This window comes from Anneissia japonica, unplaced genomic scaffold (genome assembly GCF_011630105.1).
Source record: "Anneissia japonica isolate Jap-2015-1 unplaced genomic scaffold, ASM1163010v1 scaffold287704_len1198815_cov201, whole genome shotgun sequence".
NCBI classification, from domain to species: Eukaryota; Metazoa; Echinodermata; class Crinoidea; order Comatulida; family Comatulidae; genus Anneissia; species Anneissia japonica.
In genome coordinates, this window is record NW_022731578.1 from 146,720 (window position 1) to 160,981 (window position 14,262).

Sequence of the window (14,262 nt, forward strand, 5' to 3'; positions counted from 1 at the left end):
TATATCTACATATTCATACATAAGTGCAAAATAAATAAAAGATAGTTGAACAGCAAAGTATGGATACTTACCAATAATTCTAACACAAGTAAATCACTTAGTCGTTTAACTTCTCTTGGCTTGGACAACAACAGTTTTTCTCTCCTAAAAATATATAGATCCCAGAATATTTATACAGGTATTAAAAATTGTATTGTTTATTCAAAAGATCAAATAAGTTATCGACCTTCAAATAAGACACAGATAAAAACTTCAATTACTAGGAAAACTTTAATTTTTTTCTGAAATTTACAACTTTTTGTGGCGGAGGGTGCGCTAATTGGCCAAAAATAAAATTTTATTTTTTTCTCAAAATCATCAATATTTGCAGTCAGCGGGTTCGCTAATCAAGGTATAAAAAAAGTCGTGCCTTAAGGGCCACAGCGCATATTCAAAATAAAATAATCTTGTATAACCGCTGCAGCATTTATTAAAGAGCGGCAAACAAAAATTATGTTTGGTTCAGCAATTATTCAAGAGCAGCGCTTATTCGAGGATCTACAGTATGGAAAGGATCCATATCATTAAACTAAGCACATTGCTAACATCTGACCTCATTTGACCTTTCCTGCACTCTTTCTGTTTGGTCAGAAACTGAGCATGCTCTCTCAAACCTTCCTCGTGCATCTCCTGGTAGTTATGGTCAAGCTCACGGATGTTGTGGTACGTGTCACTGATTAGTTCACGGTACGTCGGTGCATTTAACGTGTGAGAAGTTAAGGAAAAATTAATAAGTAGATAAACTCTTTGGTTTAATAACTACTGAAATGTGTGACGTCAACAGCGCTTTATTTATCTAAAATTATACTTTTCCAAAATTTTCTTCAAGACCGTCCGGAGTGTCAATCAAACTTAACAACTGACCAATCAGAACCTTAGCAACAGTATCCAAGGAACGGGGGCTTAGTGGAACAGTCCATTGGGAGCAGTTGGCCGAGAGGTTGTGGTTTTGACTGGCGTTCTATCCACACTTACTCTCTCTCCACCCAGGAATATAAATGGGTACCCGGTAAGGTTTGTATGGCCAGGCACTTAATTAGCTGCTGAAACATTTATGGAATACTACCCCTAGGAAACATACCATGCTTCATAGGTGTTGACAGCGGTATTAATGTGAAGTGCATATAGGCACTTCCATGGTGTAAATGGCAACTTATTGCACAAATAGGGGTGTGACATATTTTCAAACAAGACTACACTCACTTCCCTTTCAATATTATATATACAGTACATAGCATTACCATTTACCACCATCATTCCCAATTCTTTATTAATCTCACATTAATATAAATGATAATTATTGATAAATGTTAGTATAAAAAAAAAACGAACAAAAGGATATGGTGGTAGCTTTTTGATCTCTGTTCTCTGCAGGTAGATGTCCATGCCTGCTTTCTTGTCAAGCCTCTTCTGTCGCAGAAAATGTTTAACCAACGGGCTTTGACCGCTGATATTGAAGGCACTCTTGGAAAACTGTGTGCTCTCATAGGCGGGATGTGACTAGAAAAGGAACAAATATGGTAAAAACACCATGGAAAAAAGACCATGGAAAAAGACAATGAAAAACAACCATGGAAAACGACCATGAACGAAAACTGATGTATTAAATTGGTCTGTAATACTTGAAATGGAAGGTGATAACTATCAGCACGCTTTCCATGAGACAATTGATGCGTGTTACTCTTTTAAAACCAAGCTAAGACCTTTCTTTTCCATCAAGTTTTTCATTAATTTAACATTGCATCCCTATTCTGCTTTTTACATACAGCGTATTGAAAGCTTGCGCTATATAACAATGAACTATTATTATTATTATTATTATTATTATTATTATTTTTAATAATGTAGTTAAAACATTATTATTATGAATTGATGGAAGATGGGTTAATTTCCTCGAGCATATTGCTTGCGGATTGTGGGAGATATTCCTACTAAAGACCCTCTAGCTATGTCAATATTGGTTACAATAATGATGGTATAATCACGCTCTATATATTACCTCTGGAGATAACTGTGTGTCTTTTCCTTTGAACAACACTGTTGAGGATTGCTTCGGTACTGTTTCATTTCCCTTATCGGATTTCTTCTTTTCTTTTCCAGTTAACGCACATTTTGATTTTCGTTGATGGCTCTTTGTTGTCCCACTACTTGTAATTGTTTTTTGACTTAGTAGGCTGCTAGATGCATCTGAAAAGTTCTCTGCGATTGGCTGCAAAGAATTTTGACCTTTACCCTCTGCCCTTTGTGGTTTTGTCTTGACTCCTTTCTGAGCATTGGAAACATTTGCTATGGTTTTGATGTCAGAGTCGATTTCTGGTACACCTGGGTTACTGTGAGATGAATGAGAACTTTTGACCGAGGGTTCTTTGTGAGACGACGTCTCGGGAGTGACAAACTCAAAGTTTAAAACTCGACCTACAATCAAGGAATTAGAAAAAAACATAAACCATTGTGCCAGTAGTGGTGCTAGGATTTACAAAAAATTAAATATGGTGTAAAATATAGAAGCAGCTGGCAGCAATGGTGGCGTAAACTGAGTCCGAGGGAGACTGCCTCTCCCTTCAGACAACATGGACACCCTGGTGGCCGATGCCACTTTAGGGCATTGAGAAAAAACACACTAATTTGCTGACCTAAGCAGGTATAACTGTAGTACAAAAGGACAAATAGTTACTACAGTGTCCTTAAAGTCTGGTCAGTAGACTATCAAACATTCATTGATAAAAACACTGTTTTATGCCCATATATAGTCATGATATGCCTATATATGAGGCTAGCTATCCCACAACCAGCGTACTGTCGCTAATTGATAAACTGAGTGTTTAGCATAAGAATATGTGGTAGTATTGTATACTTAAGTACAGAGAAGCTGTAACAATTTTACTCATAACTTTGGCAAAAGTAAAAATGAACATTTCAAAGTCAATTATCATTTTTTGGTGACTGATGCTGTTTTTGGGGTGGAAAGCCGCATATTGTCATAATGTGATGTCATCACGACTACATTAAGGCATGTCACATTTTTTTTAAAAAAACAATTTGATAATCTTGATAGCTTTAAGCCCTTAGCCTCCTATCGCATTGCTTTAAAACTTTTATGTGACAATAAATGGATTAGCAATTACGGTATACACAAATTTCATAATGTAATTATATTTCTAAAAAAGATATATATATAGGGGACACGATACACACATTAAAGTCACAGGGTACTATTTTTAACTCTATAAATTTAAAGAATTCATACAGCTTCCATGTTATAATAATATAATAATAATTATATATTAAAATGAATGGTTAGAAAAATCAAGTTCACACCTTTTTTTGAATCTTGTTGGATAATTTCAGCCTTCCTCATGTCATGGGGTTCAAGAGATCTGTAGTTCCACTTCATCCATGTTCGGGGTACGACTTTAGTTCCAGCGACCCACTGAGAGGTCAGCATACATAAATCCTCCTGAAAATCATCGTTGAACTGTCTCCACGAGTCGGGGAAGGCTTCACAGAAGCAGCAATAAACAGCCTGCGCGAGAATGTCTGGATAGGCCTATAGAAAATTTTTTTTAAATTTTAGCAATATTATTTGAACATATTTTGAGAACAGAGGAATAACCTGTAGCAATTTTATTGAAGCCAGGCTTTTGTATGGCCATATATAGTCATGTGTCTATATATGGTCATGATGTGATCATGACCATAGTTAGGCATGATAGAGCCTTAAGTTACCTTGAAGAACACGTCCCTGTATTTTGGGTGCTTAGCATAAAGTAAGAGTTTTGTGTAATTGTGCGCCACTCGGTTAAAGATCTTCTCTTGGCACATTTTACTTGGATGATAGCGATGCAGAAAAAACCACCAGAACAGATCCTGAAAAAAGAGCATTCAAATTCTGCCATAACTAAAGCTACATTCACATCAAGCCCAGATTCCGGTCCGGAACCCAGACAAAAAATTGTGATTTATTATGTTTCATGGAACACATTTATTTGGGGTCAAATACGTATATATTCAAACAAACCAAGCTTCTTGCTGATTGATCTAACAAAAAAAAAACGTACAATTTCACGATAGAAATAGCACTCAGATCCATTGTTCCGGATCCGGAGTCCAGATTGGAAATCTTACGAATTTGATGTGAATGGTTCTATTCTTTAATACGGAACCCATTTTTCACAATTTCTTGGCTGGGCACAGGACCGGATTTGGCCTTTGTTGTGGACATACAGTAACTATTGAGAGGCACCAAACTCTAAAATATTTTAATTGGATGGGGTACATATTTCACTGAAATGAGCAGGAAATTACTAAAAACAAAACAAGTGAGCAGAATAAAAAACCACTGCCTGTGATGCATTGGTGGTGTAAGAAATATTTATGTAATAAAAAATATACATATTTTAACGTAAAATTGATAGAAAAGGTTTACGGAAAGGCTTATGAAGAAAAATAACCAATTTGCCGCTATCACCACATAGAGGCACGAAGCAGTTTGTGTCCTTTGTGATCTGTGTTGTAGAAAATAGTTTTGTTTTTATAACAGGTTCGAACTGCTCTTTGTTCCTCTTTGTGATGAAGGGGAGAAAATGAGAGTGAAGAAAAAATCAGAACTTACTACAATAATGGCTTCAGACATTTTGGAAAAGAAGAGTCGTTTAAACTCAATCATGTAATGAGGCTTCCTGCTAAGGCTAGTCTGTGCATCCGTCACCCTCTGCAGCATCTTAAGGACCTCAGCGTATGGCAGCGGAGTGAGCCTCTCGGACTCAAATCCAGGATACTGGTGCAACTGTAGAGTAAGCACAAATCACAATAATACGTCAGCCTAGTTCCATAGAAAAATTAATTATAGATTTCATCCAAAGGTAAATACTAGTACACTTAAGTAAATACATGTGATTTTACTTTTTTATTGTATTATAAAATCTAATTGTTTAACGATGGTACTTTCAACTTCAACTTGTAATTATCATGAATTGCAATAAGAAAATTGTTCATACCTTGCATTTTGAATAATAAACAATTATATATCTGATAATGGCACCGATTCCAAGTTAAGTCATGATCAAGGGTACAAGATCATACATTTATAAAGCAAAATTGCAACCTTGTCTGCTCTCTGCGAGTATAGTTGTGCAGCCAGACACAACAAAAAAAACTAACACATTCAATACCACATCATCCTACCATAGGCACTCATTTATACTCCAGAATAGTGAGAGGTAAAATTGCCTTGCCAAAGACACTAGAAAATATTTAAAAAAAAAAACAGATTTGAAATCTAACAAATTTTTGCACATCTTACCTCTACAAGTTTTGGTCGAGCACTGGAAACATTTTCTTTAGGCTAAGGTATATAAAAAAAAATTATATATTTAATAATTAAAATAATTATTAATTAATAATTAAAATAAAATAAAAAAATAATAATAATAATAAATAATAAATTTATGAGCAACTCTTTGTAAAATAATAATACTTTATAAATTGAATAGTAATAGAATCAGTAGTTGATGAGCAGATAGATTTAACACGTTCACTGCCAGGGATGTATGCCAGTTCACGTCCGACAGGGTTCACTCAGGACACCAGGATGTGGGTTTAAAGCTACGTTCAGATCAAGACCGGATCCGGTCCGGAGCCCGAATAAAAAATCGTGAGTTGCTATGTTTTTTATACACGGCATTCACATCGCGCACAGAACGCGGTTATTCAGTTTAAGTAAGTATGCGTTCGATAGGTTCGAACCAACCAAGCTTGTTGCTGATTGGTCCAAGAAGAAAAAATGTACGATTTCAGGATACAAATGGCTCTCAGATCCATCGGTCCGGATCCGGAGTCCGGATTTGAAATCATACGATTTTGATGTGAACGGTTCTATTCTTTACCACTGAACCTATTTTTCCATGGAATCCGGGTTTGATGTGAACATAGCTTAAGTCTACACCTGTCTAAACATACCAGTACTGTATTGCACATAAACTCGCTGGGAGTGGTCTTCAGAATTCTCGCCCTAGAGTTTAAGGGAAAAACCCTAAAGTTACGACCTAAACAAAAAAAAGGTATGTTTGTTTTTGTTTTATTATTTAATGGGAACGATTTTCATTATGGTGGGACCCTTGGCCTTGGCATATTGGATGAAACCAGGAAAAAGGGCTTGGCAGTCAACATGTTGAGGGTCCCCTAACAGAGATTATATAATATGTGGAAATTTAAGCTTAAATTTACGAATAATATGTCTGAGTTATTATTGTTTACCTACCTTCTTAGCACCAACTTCTTTCCTCCCGAACTTCAGTTTGTTATCACTGAGTAAAGCTGGTAGAAATATTGACATTTAGAATTACATATAAACATTAATGTGCTCAGTTTCAATTGGTGTCTATGTAAACAAAGTGATAATGTCCAAACCCACAAGAGAAAGTGTCAAACAAGAAAGAAAAAATTCAAAATTAAATAATTGCTTGAAAAACTGAAAGGAAAGCAGTGATATAGAAAATATTAACAATTATAATAATGATTGTAGAACTGTTTCATCGATAATAAACCAAGTACAATTTGATGTAAACTTTCTAATATTTTTAATATTAAATAATGATTATTCTTTAATTTGTTGATTTATATATTAAAGAAACAAATTGTGCTCAAAATGTTTCACAAATGTGCTGTTCATGTTTTTTTAGTAGATTTTTTGAACAAAAACAACTACAGCCACAACAACAACAGCAACAAAAACACTCAAAAATAACAATTATAAAAATGTTGATAATTATTCATTTTAAATAATGATGATAAATGATGACGACGGCCATACCGACGACAACATTGATGATGTAGTGGTATTGACGATGATGATGAGCATGAAAATGATGATTATGATGACAATAATAATGATAACAATAACAACAATATGACAATATATTATGTCCATAAACAAATTTATGAGTAAAAATATGTTGAGACTGTTTAATAGACACTGCAAAACTCAAATCAGTTGAATAACCCACAAAAATCAACATCAAATTGTTCTTTTGGAAATTATGCTTTGCAGTGGACAGACAAAAATATACATCCAAGAGATGTACAAATAAAAATGTTAATTTCTGAGCAAACAATTTTAAAATTCAAGACATGTGTGCAAACCGTAGATTAATATCATTATCAAAATACTAGAGTGGTAAACTGAAACACATTATGAGTAGGGATGTAGTTATGGTGGGCGCGGCCACCCAGCCATGAAGTTTTCCACCCAGTCTAAAGCTAATTTCATGGCCCTACACCAACCCTTATTAACCCACTTTTCCAACCTTAAAATCAACTCTTATTATTTTGAGTTTACCAATGTTATCACCCATCCACCCTTAAAATGTTTATCACACACCCTTAATTTTCTACAGTTATAATCCTGAATGAGGTGACTTAATTGTTACTTTCTTGCTTAGAAAATTTCAGTAGGGAGATTAAAGCATGCAAAATTGAGCCTCCATGCTAATCCTTCCCTTTAACTTTGTCCAGATAACTAAATTTTCTTACAACAAAAAAACTGTTGTACATTAATAGTCATCTTGATCATTTGTTAGTCCCCGGACAGGGCTTAGATATGCCAGGCACTACCGTTTCACATAGTACTCTAGTATTTTCATAAAAAAACATTTTCTTCAATAGCTATTGAGATATTTAAGCATATTTCAGTGACAGCTTATGTTTTAATTGTTAATGCTCACACATAAAATTCAGTTTTGTTAATTAAGGGATCATACCTGGTTTTATAGACAGATGACCTAAAGTTGGTATAACAAAACATGCAATTAGAAAAACGAAGGAAGGAAAAATGAAGGCAACAGAGAATATGGGGTTACATCAATGGAATGTGGAGAGAAAAAAAAACACATGTTATAACAGGTTAAGGGATACATCAGACCATGCACATAGCATGCTATTACACTGCTGGTAAATGTATCCATATTGGTAAACATGCATAGTAATGCAATATTAGTATATATCATTGATAAATATGGCATAAGAAAAGGAGCAGCATCAGTATCGCTATGAAATTGGATTCAAAAATAAAGAAAAACGATAAAGAAAAACAAAAAAGTAAAAATAATCATTCTACTTACTTGATTTAACTGAATAAACACCAGCAAATTGGTTTAACTGTTTGATATCTTGAGCTGGACATATAATGAATTCAAGGAATAACATGATCTTTTAATAAATTACTAATAAATGTTTTACATTTTAAGTGGTGGGATATCATTATAGAACTGTTTTTAATTGTATCCACTAAAGCCTACATTCACTACTTCATCATAAAAAGTACAGCTACATCAGAGCCAATATAAACTGGTATGGCCAGGATGTTTAATTTTTCTATGGCTATTATGGATTATTGTGGTTCAAACTAACTTATCAAGATATGGCACACACAAACATTTATATACCATTTTAAATTCAGGTTTTTCTAAATTAAATATATTTAAGGCCGCTGGAAATACCTGCACATTGCATGGTTCTCATCAGCACTTCTCGAAAAATTGGTGAGGGATTTTTGTCAACTTTCATTACAGTATTTTTCACAAAATTCAATGACATACATATATTTTAAAAAAAGCCAATTTTAGAATAGGGTCAAAGATCATGTGTCTATTAAAAATATTGATGCATGGTGGTCTGCGACGATTATACACACTCTAGGATCGATTAAACATATTGCAACATACACAATAGTTTGAGTGTGTGTTTCAGAGAGGTGAGTCAGATTTTCATAAAAATATAACAAAATTGAATCAAAAGTATCGTCAGCTGCACTTTTGACTATTTTACCTTAGTTTTTAAAATTTTTTTTTTAAAGACACAAAGATGAAGGATGAATTTTTTTGATGCAGGACCTAATATCGTGAGTGGGCGGCTAACGAGAACCATGTAATGTATTTCCAGAGGTAAAAAAAAACACAAAAAACAATTCGATTACACTGTACCTTTGGTGGAAGCCTTTTCTTGAGCTGGTGATGGTGTCCTGTCCTCTTCAACATTTGAACCTCTGCTATCTATCACTAATGTGGAAAACATTTGAAGCTCTCGGTCCAGGTTTGCAATTTTCTCATTAACATGTTCAATGCTTCCAACCAAAAATGCTGAATATTTAGTTAAAGGTTTTACAAACAAAATTGTCAGCAATGCCTACCGTACATTACACTGGCAGATCCACAAACTAGAGAGAATAAGGTATCTTAAGCTACATTTACGCTAGACACGATAACAACATGACAACGATATATCATCGCGTCGTTTACATTCTCCAACACTGCGCACATTTTTATTGTGTTATTGTCGTGTCGTATCTAGTGTTAATGTAGCTTTAGGGAGGGAATTTTACAAATGAAGGGTCCAAACAACCTATACTACAGTATGATACTGTAAAGTGTTTTAATTGCAGGAATGATAGCTAAAACTTGCTCGGAAAATCACTAGAAAAATAGGTGTGCAGAATTATTACTGCATAATACAGAAGGTTATGCATTAAAAGATTAGGTCTAGGTCAAAATCTGCGTAGAAATCAGTCCTTAATTTTCAAAATGCATGGACAACTTTCTAGGCCTAATTTTTGCGCAGAGGATATATCCCCCGCTGGTAGCAGGTCACTTTGGCCCAAAACCAAATCGGCCCAAACCAACTTGGACCAAAACCAACTCGACCCCAGACGACACTTCGGCCCAAAACCAACTCGGCCCCAAACCAACTCAGCCCAGATGCTGAACTCTAGGCCTATACGATATTGATTTATTCAAGATGACAGGTTAAAAAAAGGTAGGTGGTCCCTGTGTTGTGAATTGGTTGGTTTGGGCCGATTTGGTTTTAGGCCAAAGTGACCAATATTTCTAGGGCCTAGGCCTAGGTATTACAGCCTAGCCATAGTCTATAGACTCCTAGCAAAAGCTGCTGTAATCAAATATAGGCTAAGCAATGTAAATCTTAAATCCCATAGCTGATAATGTTTATGAAAATAACATATGCCTAGGCTTAGCCCCCTTAGCAACGGATGCTAATTGCCTGACAACGGTCGGCAGCCGTTGAAAACCGCTGTCTGTGCCTTGTTGTTGCTCAGCATAGGCCAGGGCTAGCCTCAAAACAGGCAGGCCTAGCGCACATCTTTTTTCTAACACTAATTTTCAAAAGGATACGAGCTTTTTGATTCAGTTGACCATGTAATATTGCTTTAGCGTAATCAATTTCTTCTTTGGTTTTGAGTGTATCTTCTCTGTAGATGTTCATAGGAGAATTAGCACGATTTATATCGGCCATTTTTATTCGTAAAAAGACCAACACTACTTTGGGTAAGTGATTGGTGGCGCTATTTCAAAACTTTTATCTGACTTTTATGTTTTATGTAAAACAATAATTACAGAAACTATAACTGTAAGTCAAGACTTTTTTATACATTTTTTCGCGAACTTATTTTGTGAGGATCGTCAAAGAGCGGAAAAAAAGTAAATTTTGTCTTATTTAGCCAATCAATATTTTTGCCAAATCATCCAGACAGAGAAAAAAAAAAACCATTTTATTAGTGAATGTAAACAGTGTAGTACGGTATATGGTATGGTTAAATGTTTCAAGTTTATATAATTGGGAAGAAATATACAATATATTATATTAACTTTCATTCTTAGCGAAGGGCATAATAAAAATAATGAAAACATTTTATTCTTTTCTGAAATTTCCATTTTTTCGTGGTGGTGGGTGTGCTAATTGGCCAAAAATAAGATATTATTTTTATTCGAAATCATCAATATTTGCAGGGGCGGGTTCGCTAAACAAAAGGTATTAAAAAACTATTGAGTGTTAAAAAGAATAGTTCCAATAGTGAAGTTAAATCAGTGCTTTGGATCACTCATGGCATTAGAGGTGCACACCCTCCCCCTCAAAAATGTTTGAAGCAAAAATCACCTCAGATTCCCTTAGTTTGCGAGCTAGCATCCCTTTACCTAATTATCGAGCCCTACCACTTCACCTTTGCGCCCCCATTAGCACCCCCCCCCCCCCCATTTAAAGACTCCTAGATACAGTAAGTTTCAGTGGGAAGAGAATTTAAATGGTTAGGGTAGGAGCAAACAAAAATGTTCAAAAATAGTAAAATATTCATTGGACATGACTCAAAACATAAATAATTTTATTCACTTCATTCTAATACATTTGTGGAGACATCATGTAACATTGTGTTTTTCACTTTAAACTTTGTTTAACTTTCATTATATTTATAAACATCTGGACGGAACAAATTCATTGCAGTATAAACACATTTTAATCAATCAGTAACAAACTACAACAGATAAAATATCTTTGAAATTAGAGCATAGCATTTTTTAAGTACTTTAATAATGGATGGAAGTTGTGTTTAAAATTGACACATTTGTCAGTGGACGAATATTTTAACTATCAATGCAACTAGCATTCAGAAATTCATATTTCAAATTAAATTATCTGTATAAAAAAATAAAATAAATGTATGATAAATTACATTTGATATTATAGTTAATTGATATATCAATCTAAGGATTAAGTGTTCACTTTCACATCTGTTTGTAATATTTCATTGTCTTTTAAGAATATGTTATTAAAAATAATAATCTATGATAAGAACAAAAATATCTGTTGAAATTACAGTGTAGTAATGAAAGTCATGCTTAAAACAAAACAAGATTAACAACTGTGAAATTAATATCTTTGATTTTCTTGTCATTATGTCAAGAAAATATAAATAGCATTTTGAAATAAAAGTATCAAATGCATGTAAAGTTTCCATTTCAAAATAGAAAAAAACTAAATTACTCTGAAAGAAAATGGAAATAACAAAATAGCTGAATATCAATGTAATTAAGTTTATATTTATATCTATATATACAATTAGAACAGTATTGGCTTTAGAATATATTTAAATATTCAAAAATCATTTTAGACATCAGTGTTTTTGATGTTTATATGGATGGAATAATATGCCGTAAACTCAACTTCGGTAATAATGGTATCTACAATTTATGAAGCATCAGCATTATATTGAATGGATCTTGTTTAATTATTCTACGAAAATAAATCTTTAGTAATAATAACAATGACAATAATAATAATAATAATAATAATAATAAAAAAAATAATAATAATACAATAATAATATTAACATTGATAATAATAACAATGTACTGATGGCGACAATTATGAATGGCATCTACAATATATATAAAGCATTGCCATTATAATAAATAAATCTTTATTAGTTAATCTATGCAAATAAAGCTTTAGTAATAATAATAATAATAATAATAAATAATAATAACAATAATTGATAACAATAAAAAAATAATAAAAAATCATCATTCTTTTATGACATATAATCCTTTTGGATGTGTTATTCACCAATATATGTACACATTTTGATTGTGGCTTATACTTCTATATACTGAAACTTATTTTTTATAGATATTCCTTGTATTAGATTTGGAATCATTTCATGTCTTTAATGTCTGCACTGTGGTAAGATCTAGGCACATGGTTGTTAGTATTGTACCAATAGATTAAAAAATGTAGGAAATTTTGGGATATTTTTTTGGAGAAAAACAATGGTTTTTATGAGGAGAGCAACAGGGCTACACCTGCAAGAACCCATTTCGAAGCCTTCTCTTTCGACTTTAAGTTGAAGGTCCATACGAATGTTGGTCCACGAATCTTGGTCTTGTAGACTGGACACTCGTAGATGTTGCGCGTCTCCTGCTTATCAACAGGAATTGCACGGATGAAGATGACAGGCATAGCCGGTGTTAGTTCTTTAAGACGGGCATCTACTATCAAACCGGTTTGCGTATCCCAGCGAGCGCCTTCCATGAACAGGCCATGCACGTAGGCGCCCTCACGGGGTGCACTGCTGAAATCCTCCTTGTTTTTCTTCGTCACGTCGCACTGTAAGCACATCTTGTCAAGCGGCCATTCGTTTTTACGGGCCATCGACTGCATGATAGCCGTTAAGAAGGACTGTGGGTTGAAGAACCCGGCCAACCAGACCACATTTGGCAGGGCGAAGTCTGATGTCCAACTCTCTAGCTCCTTGATACGGAGCAAGAGGTCAGTGTACCACTGACCAAGACCAAACAGGCTAGGGTAAGCACGCTTCATCCATGATGCAGGCACTTGGTCAAGATACAAACTGTTGCTAAGATCTTCCATATCTGCAGTAATAGTCAATTCGCCCTGTTTGAAAAATAAAATTGATTAAGCAAAAATTTAATATGATAAAATGAAAAATATAAATAATAAAAATAGTTATTATTATTATAATTACTGCATGTTGCTTAACTTAGTACTGTAAAGAACAGTGATAAGCAATGTTCTCATTGTTTCAATTAATTATAAAGCTGTTTCCAAACTATCAAATTTTCTTTGATAAAAAACTGTTGTATACCTATATATAGTCATGATGTGCCTATATATGGTCATGATGTGATGTCATCATGACCATATTTAGGCATGTCACATGTTTTTTTTCAAATCAAATCAGGGCTTTATTCAAATAATTATGTTATTATTACCTTAAGACCGAGATCAAGTTCTTTCAGTGAACGTCTGATTTCATTGGTCAAAGTGTTCATACGTTCACATTCTTGGAATGCTACCACAACATATGGCGACCTCTCCTCGACCTTAGCTGACAACTCCATTATGTTGAATTCCTCTGGCAGCTTCTCAATGATCTCATCCAGCAGAGATTTGATCTGAAAAATTTACGACACACAGAGATTAGACTATAATGTTCTAAAAAATGTTTATTATTAGAGAATGCATTGTAAGTGTGTAGATGGGTACAAATACAAATGCACTTTCAAATTTGAGACGCTTCTAATTCTGAGACCCCTCTAATTCGAGACCGCTTTTTCAGAGAATGAAATAATCTCCATCTTCCATTAACACAAAGATTGAATGCCAAGACCACCTCATATTTTCTGGTCCCAAAATTGGAGGGCTGACTGTATGAATGATGAAAATTGTGATTACACTCATTATCGCTGGTCAGGAAGACTTAACTGAGTCATGCTGTTCCCACTGAAATTGTCTATTCAAAGAAAACAGCACGGATATTTTCCAGGGCATAATATGCTAGATTAAATTTACTGTACAGCTCTGAGGTATTATCTAACGAAGGGGAATGCTATGCAGGCTGCTTCAACTGCATGTTTTTTT

General features: G+C 34.1%; 2 protein-coding genes across 3 annotated transcripts in view; both read right to left on the reverse strand.

The window, feature by feature from the left end:
* Nucleotides 1-10,380, reverse strand: part of LOC117115455 (protein FAM227A-like) — a 12,317-nt gene extending 1,937 nt beyond the window's left edge. Inside the window, exons 1-13 of one of the 2 annotated variants that reach the window (XM_033259270.1) lie at nucleotides 10,221-10,380; nucleotides 9,018-9,173; nucleotides 8,157-8,210; nucleotides 7,797-7,817; nucleotides 6,299-6,354; nucleotides 5,342-5,383; nucleotides 4,652-4,825; nucleotides 3,766-3,906; nucleotides 3,358-3,586; nucleotides 2,039-2,454; nucleotides 1,382-1,539; nucleotides 593-745; nucleotides 72-144 (exon numbers count right to left, since the gene is read on the reverse strand). In XM_033259270.1, coding sequence (XP_033115161.1) covers nucleotides 72-144; nucleotides 593-745; nucleotides 1,382-1,539; nucleotides 2,039-2,454; nucleotides 3,358-3,586; nucleotides 3,766-3,906; nucleotides 4,652-4,825; nucleotides 5,342-5,383; nucleotides 6,299-6,354; nucleotides 7,797-7,817; nucleotides 8,157-8,210; nucleotides 9,018-9,173; nucleotides 10,221-10,341 — 1,794 coding nt within the window. In that variant the 5' untranslated portion in view covers nucleotides 10,342-10,380. The remainder of the gene's footprint in view (nucleotides 1-71; nucleotides 145-592; nucleotides 746-1,381; nucleotides 1,540-2,038; nucleotides 2,455-3,357; nucleotides 3,587-3,765; nucleotides 3,907-4,651; nucleotides 4,826-5,341; nucleotides 5,384-6,298; nucleotides 6,355-7,796; nucleotides 7,818-8,156; nucleotides 8,211-9,017; nucleotides 9,174-10,220) is intronic. The other variant, XM_033259271.1, reaches the window with a different exon arrangement.
* A 794-nt stretch (nucleotides 10,381-11,174) lies between these two features.
* The window catches only part of LOC117115457 (dynein beta chain, ciliary-like), a gene marked incomplete in the record, with an annotated part of 50,383 nt that continues 47,295 nt past the window's right edge, over nucleotides 11,175-14,262 (reverse strand). Inside the window, 2 exon segments of the mRNA XM_033259274.1 lie at nucleotides 11,175-13,275; nucleotides 13,614-13,796. Of these exon segments, the coding sequence (XP_033115165.1) occupies nucleotides 12,658-13,275; nucleotides 13,614-13,796 (801 nt within the window).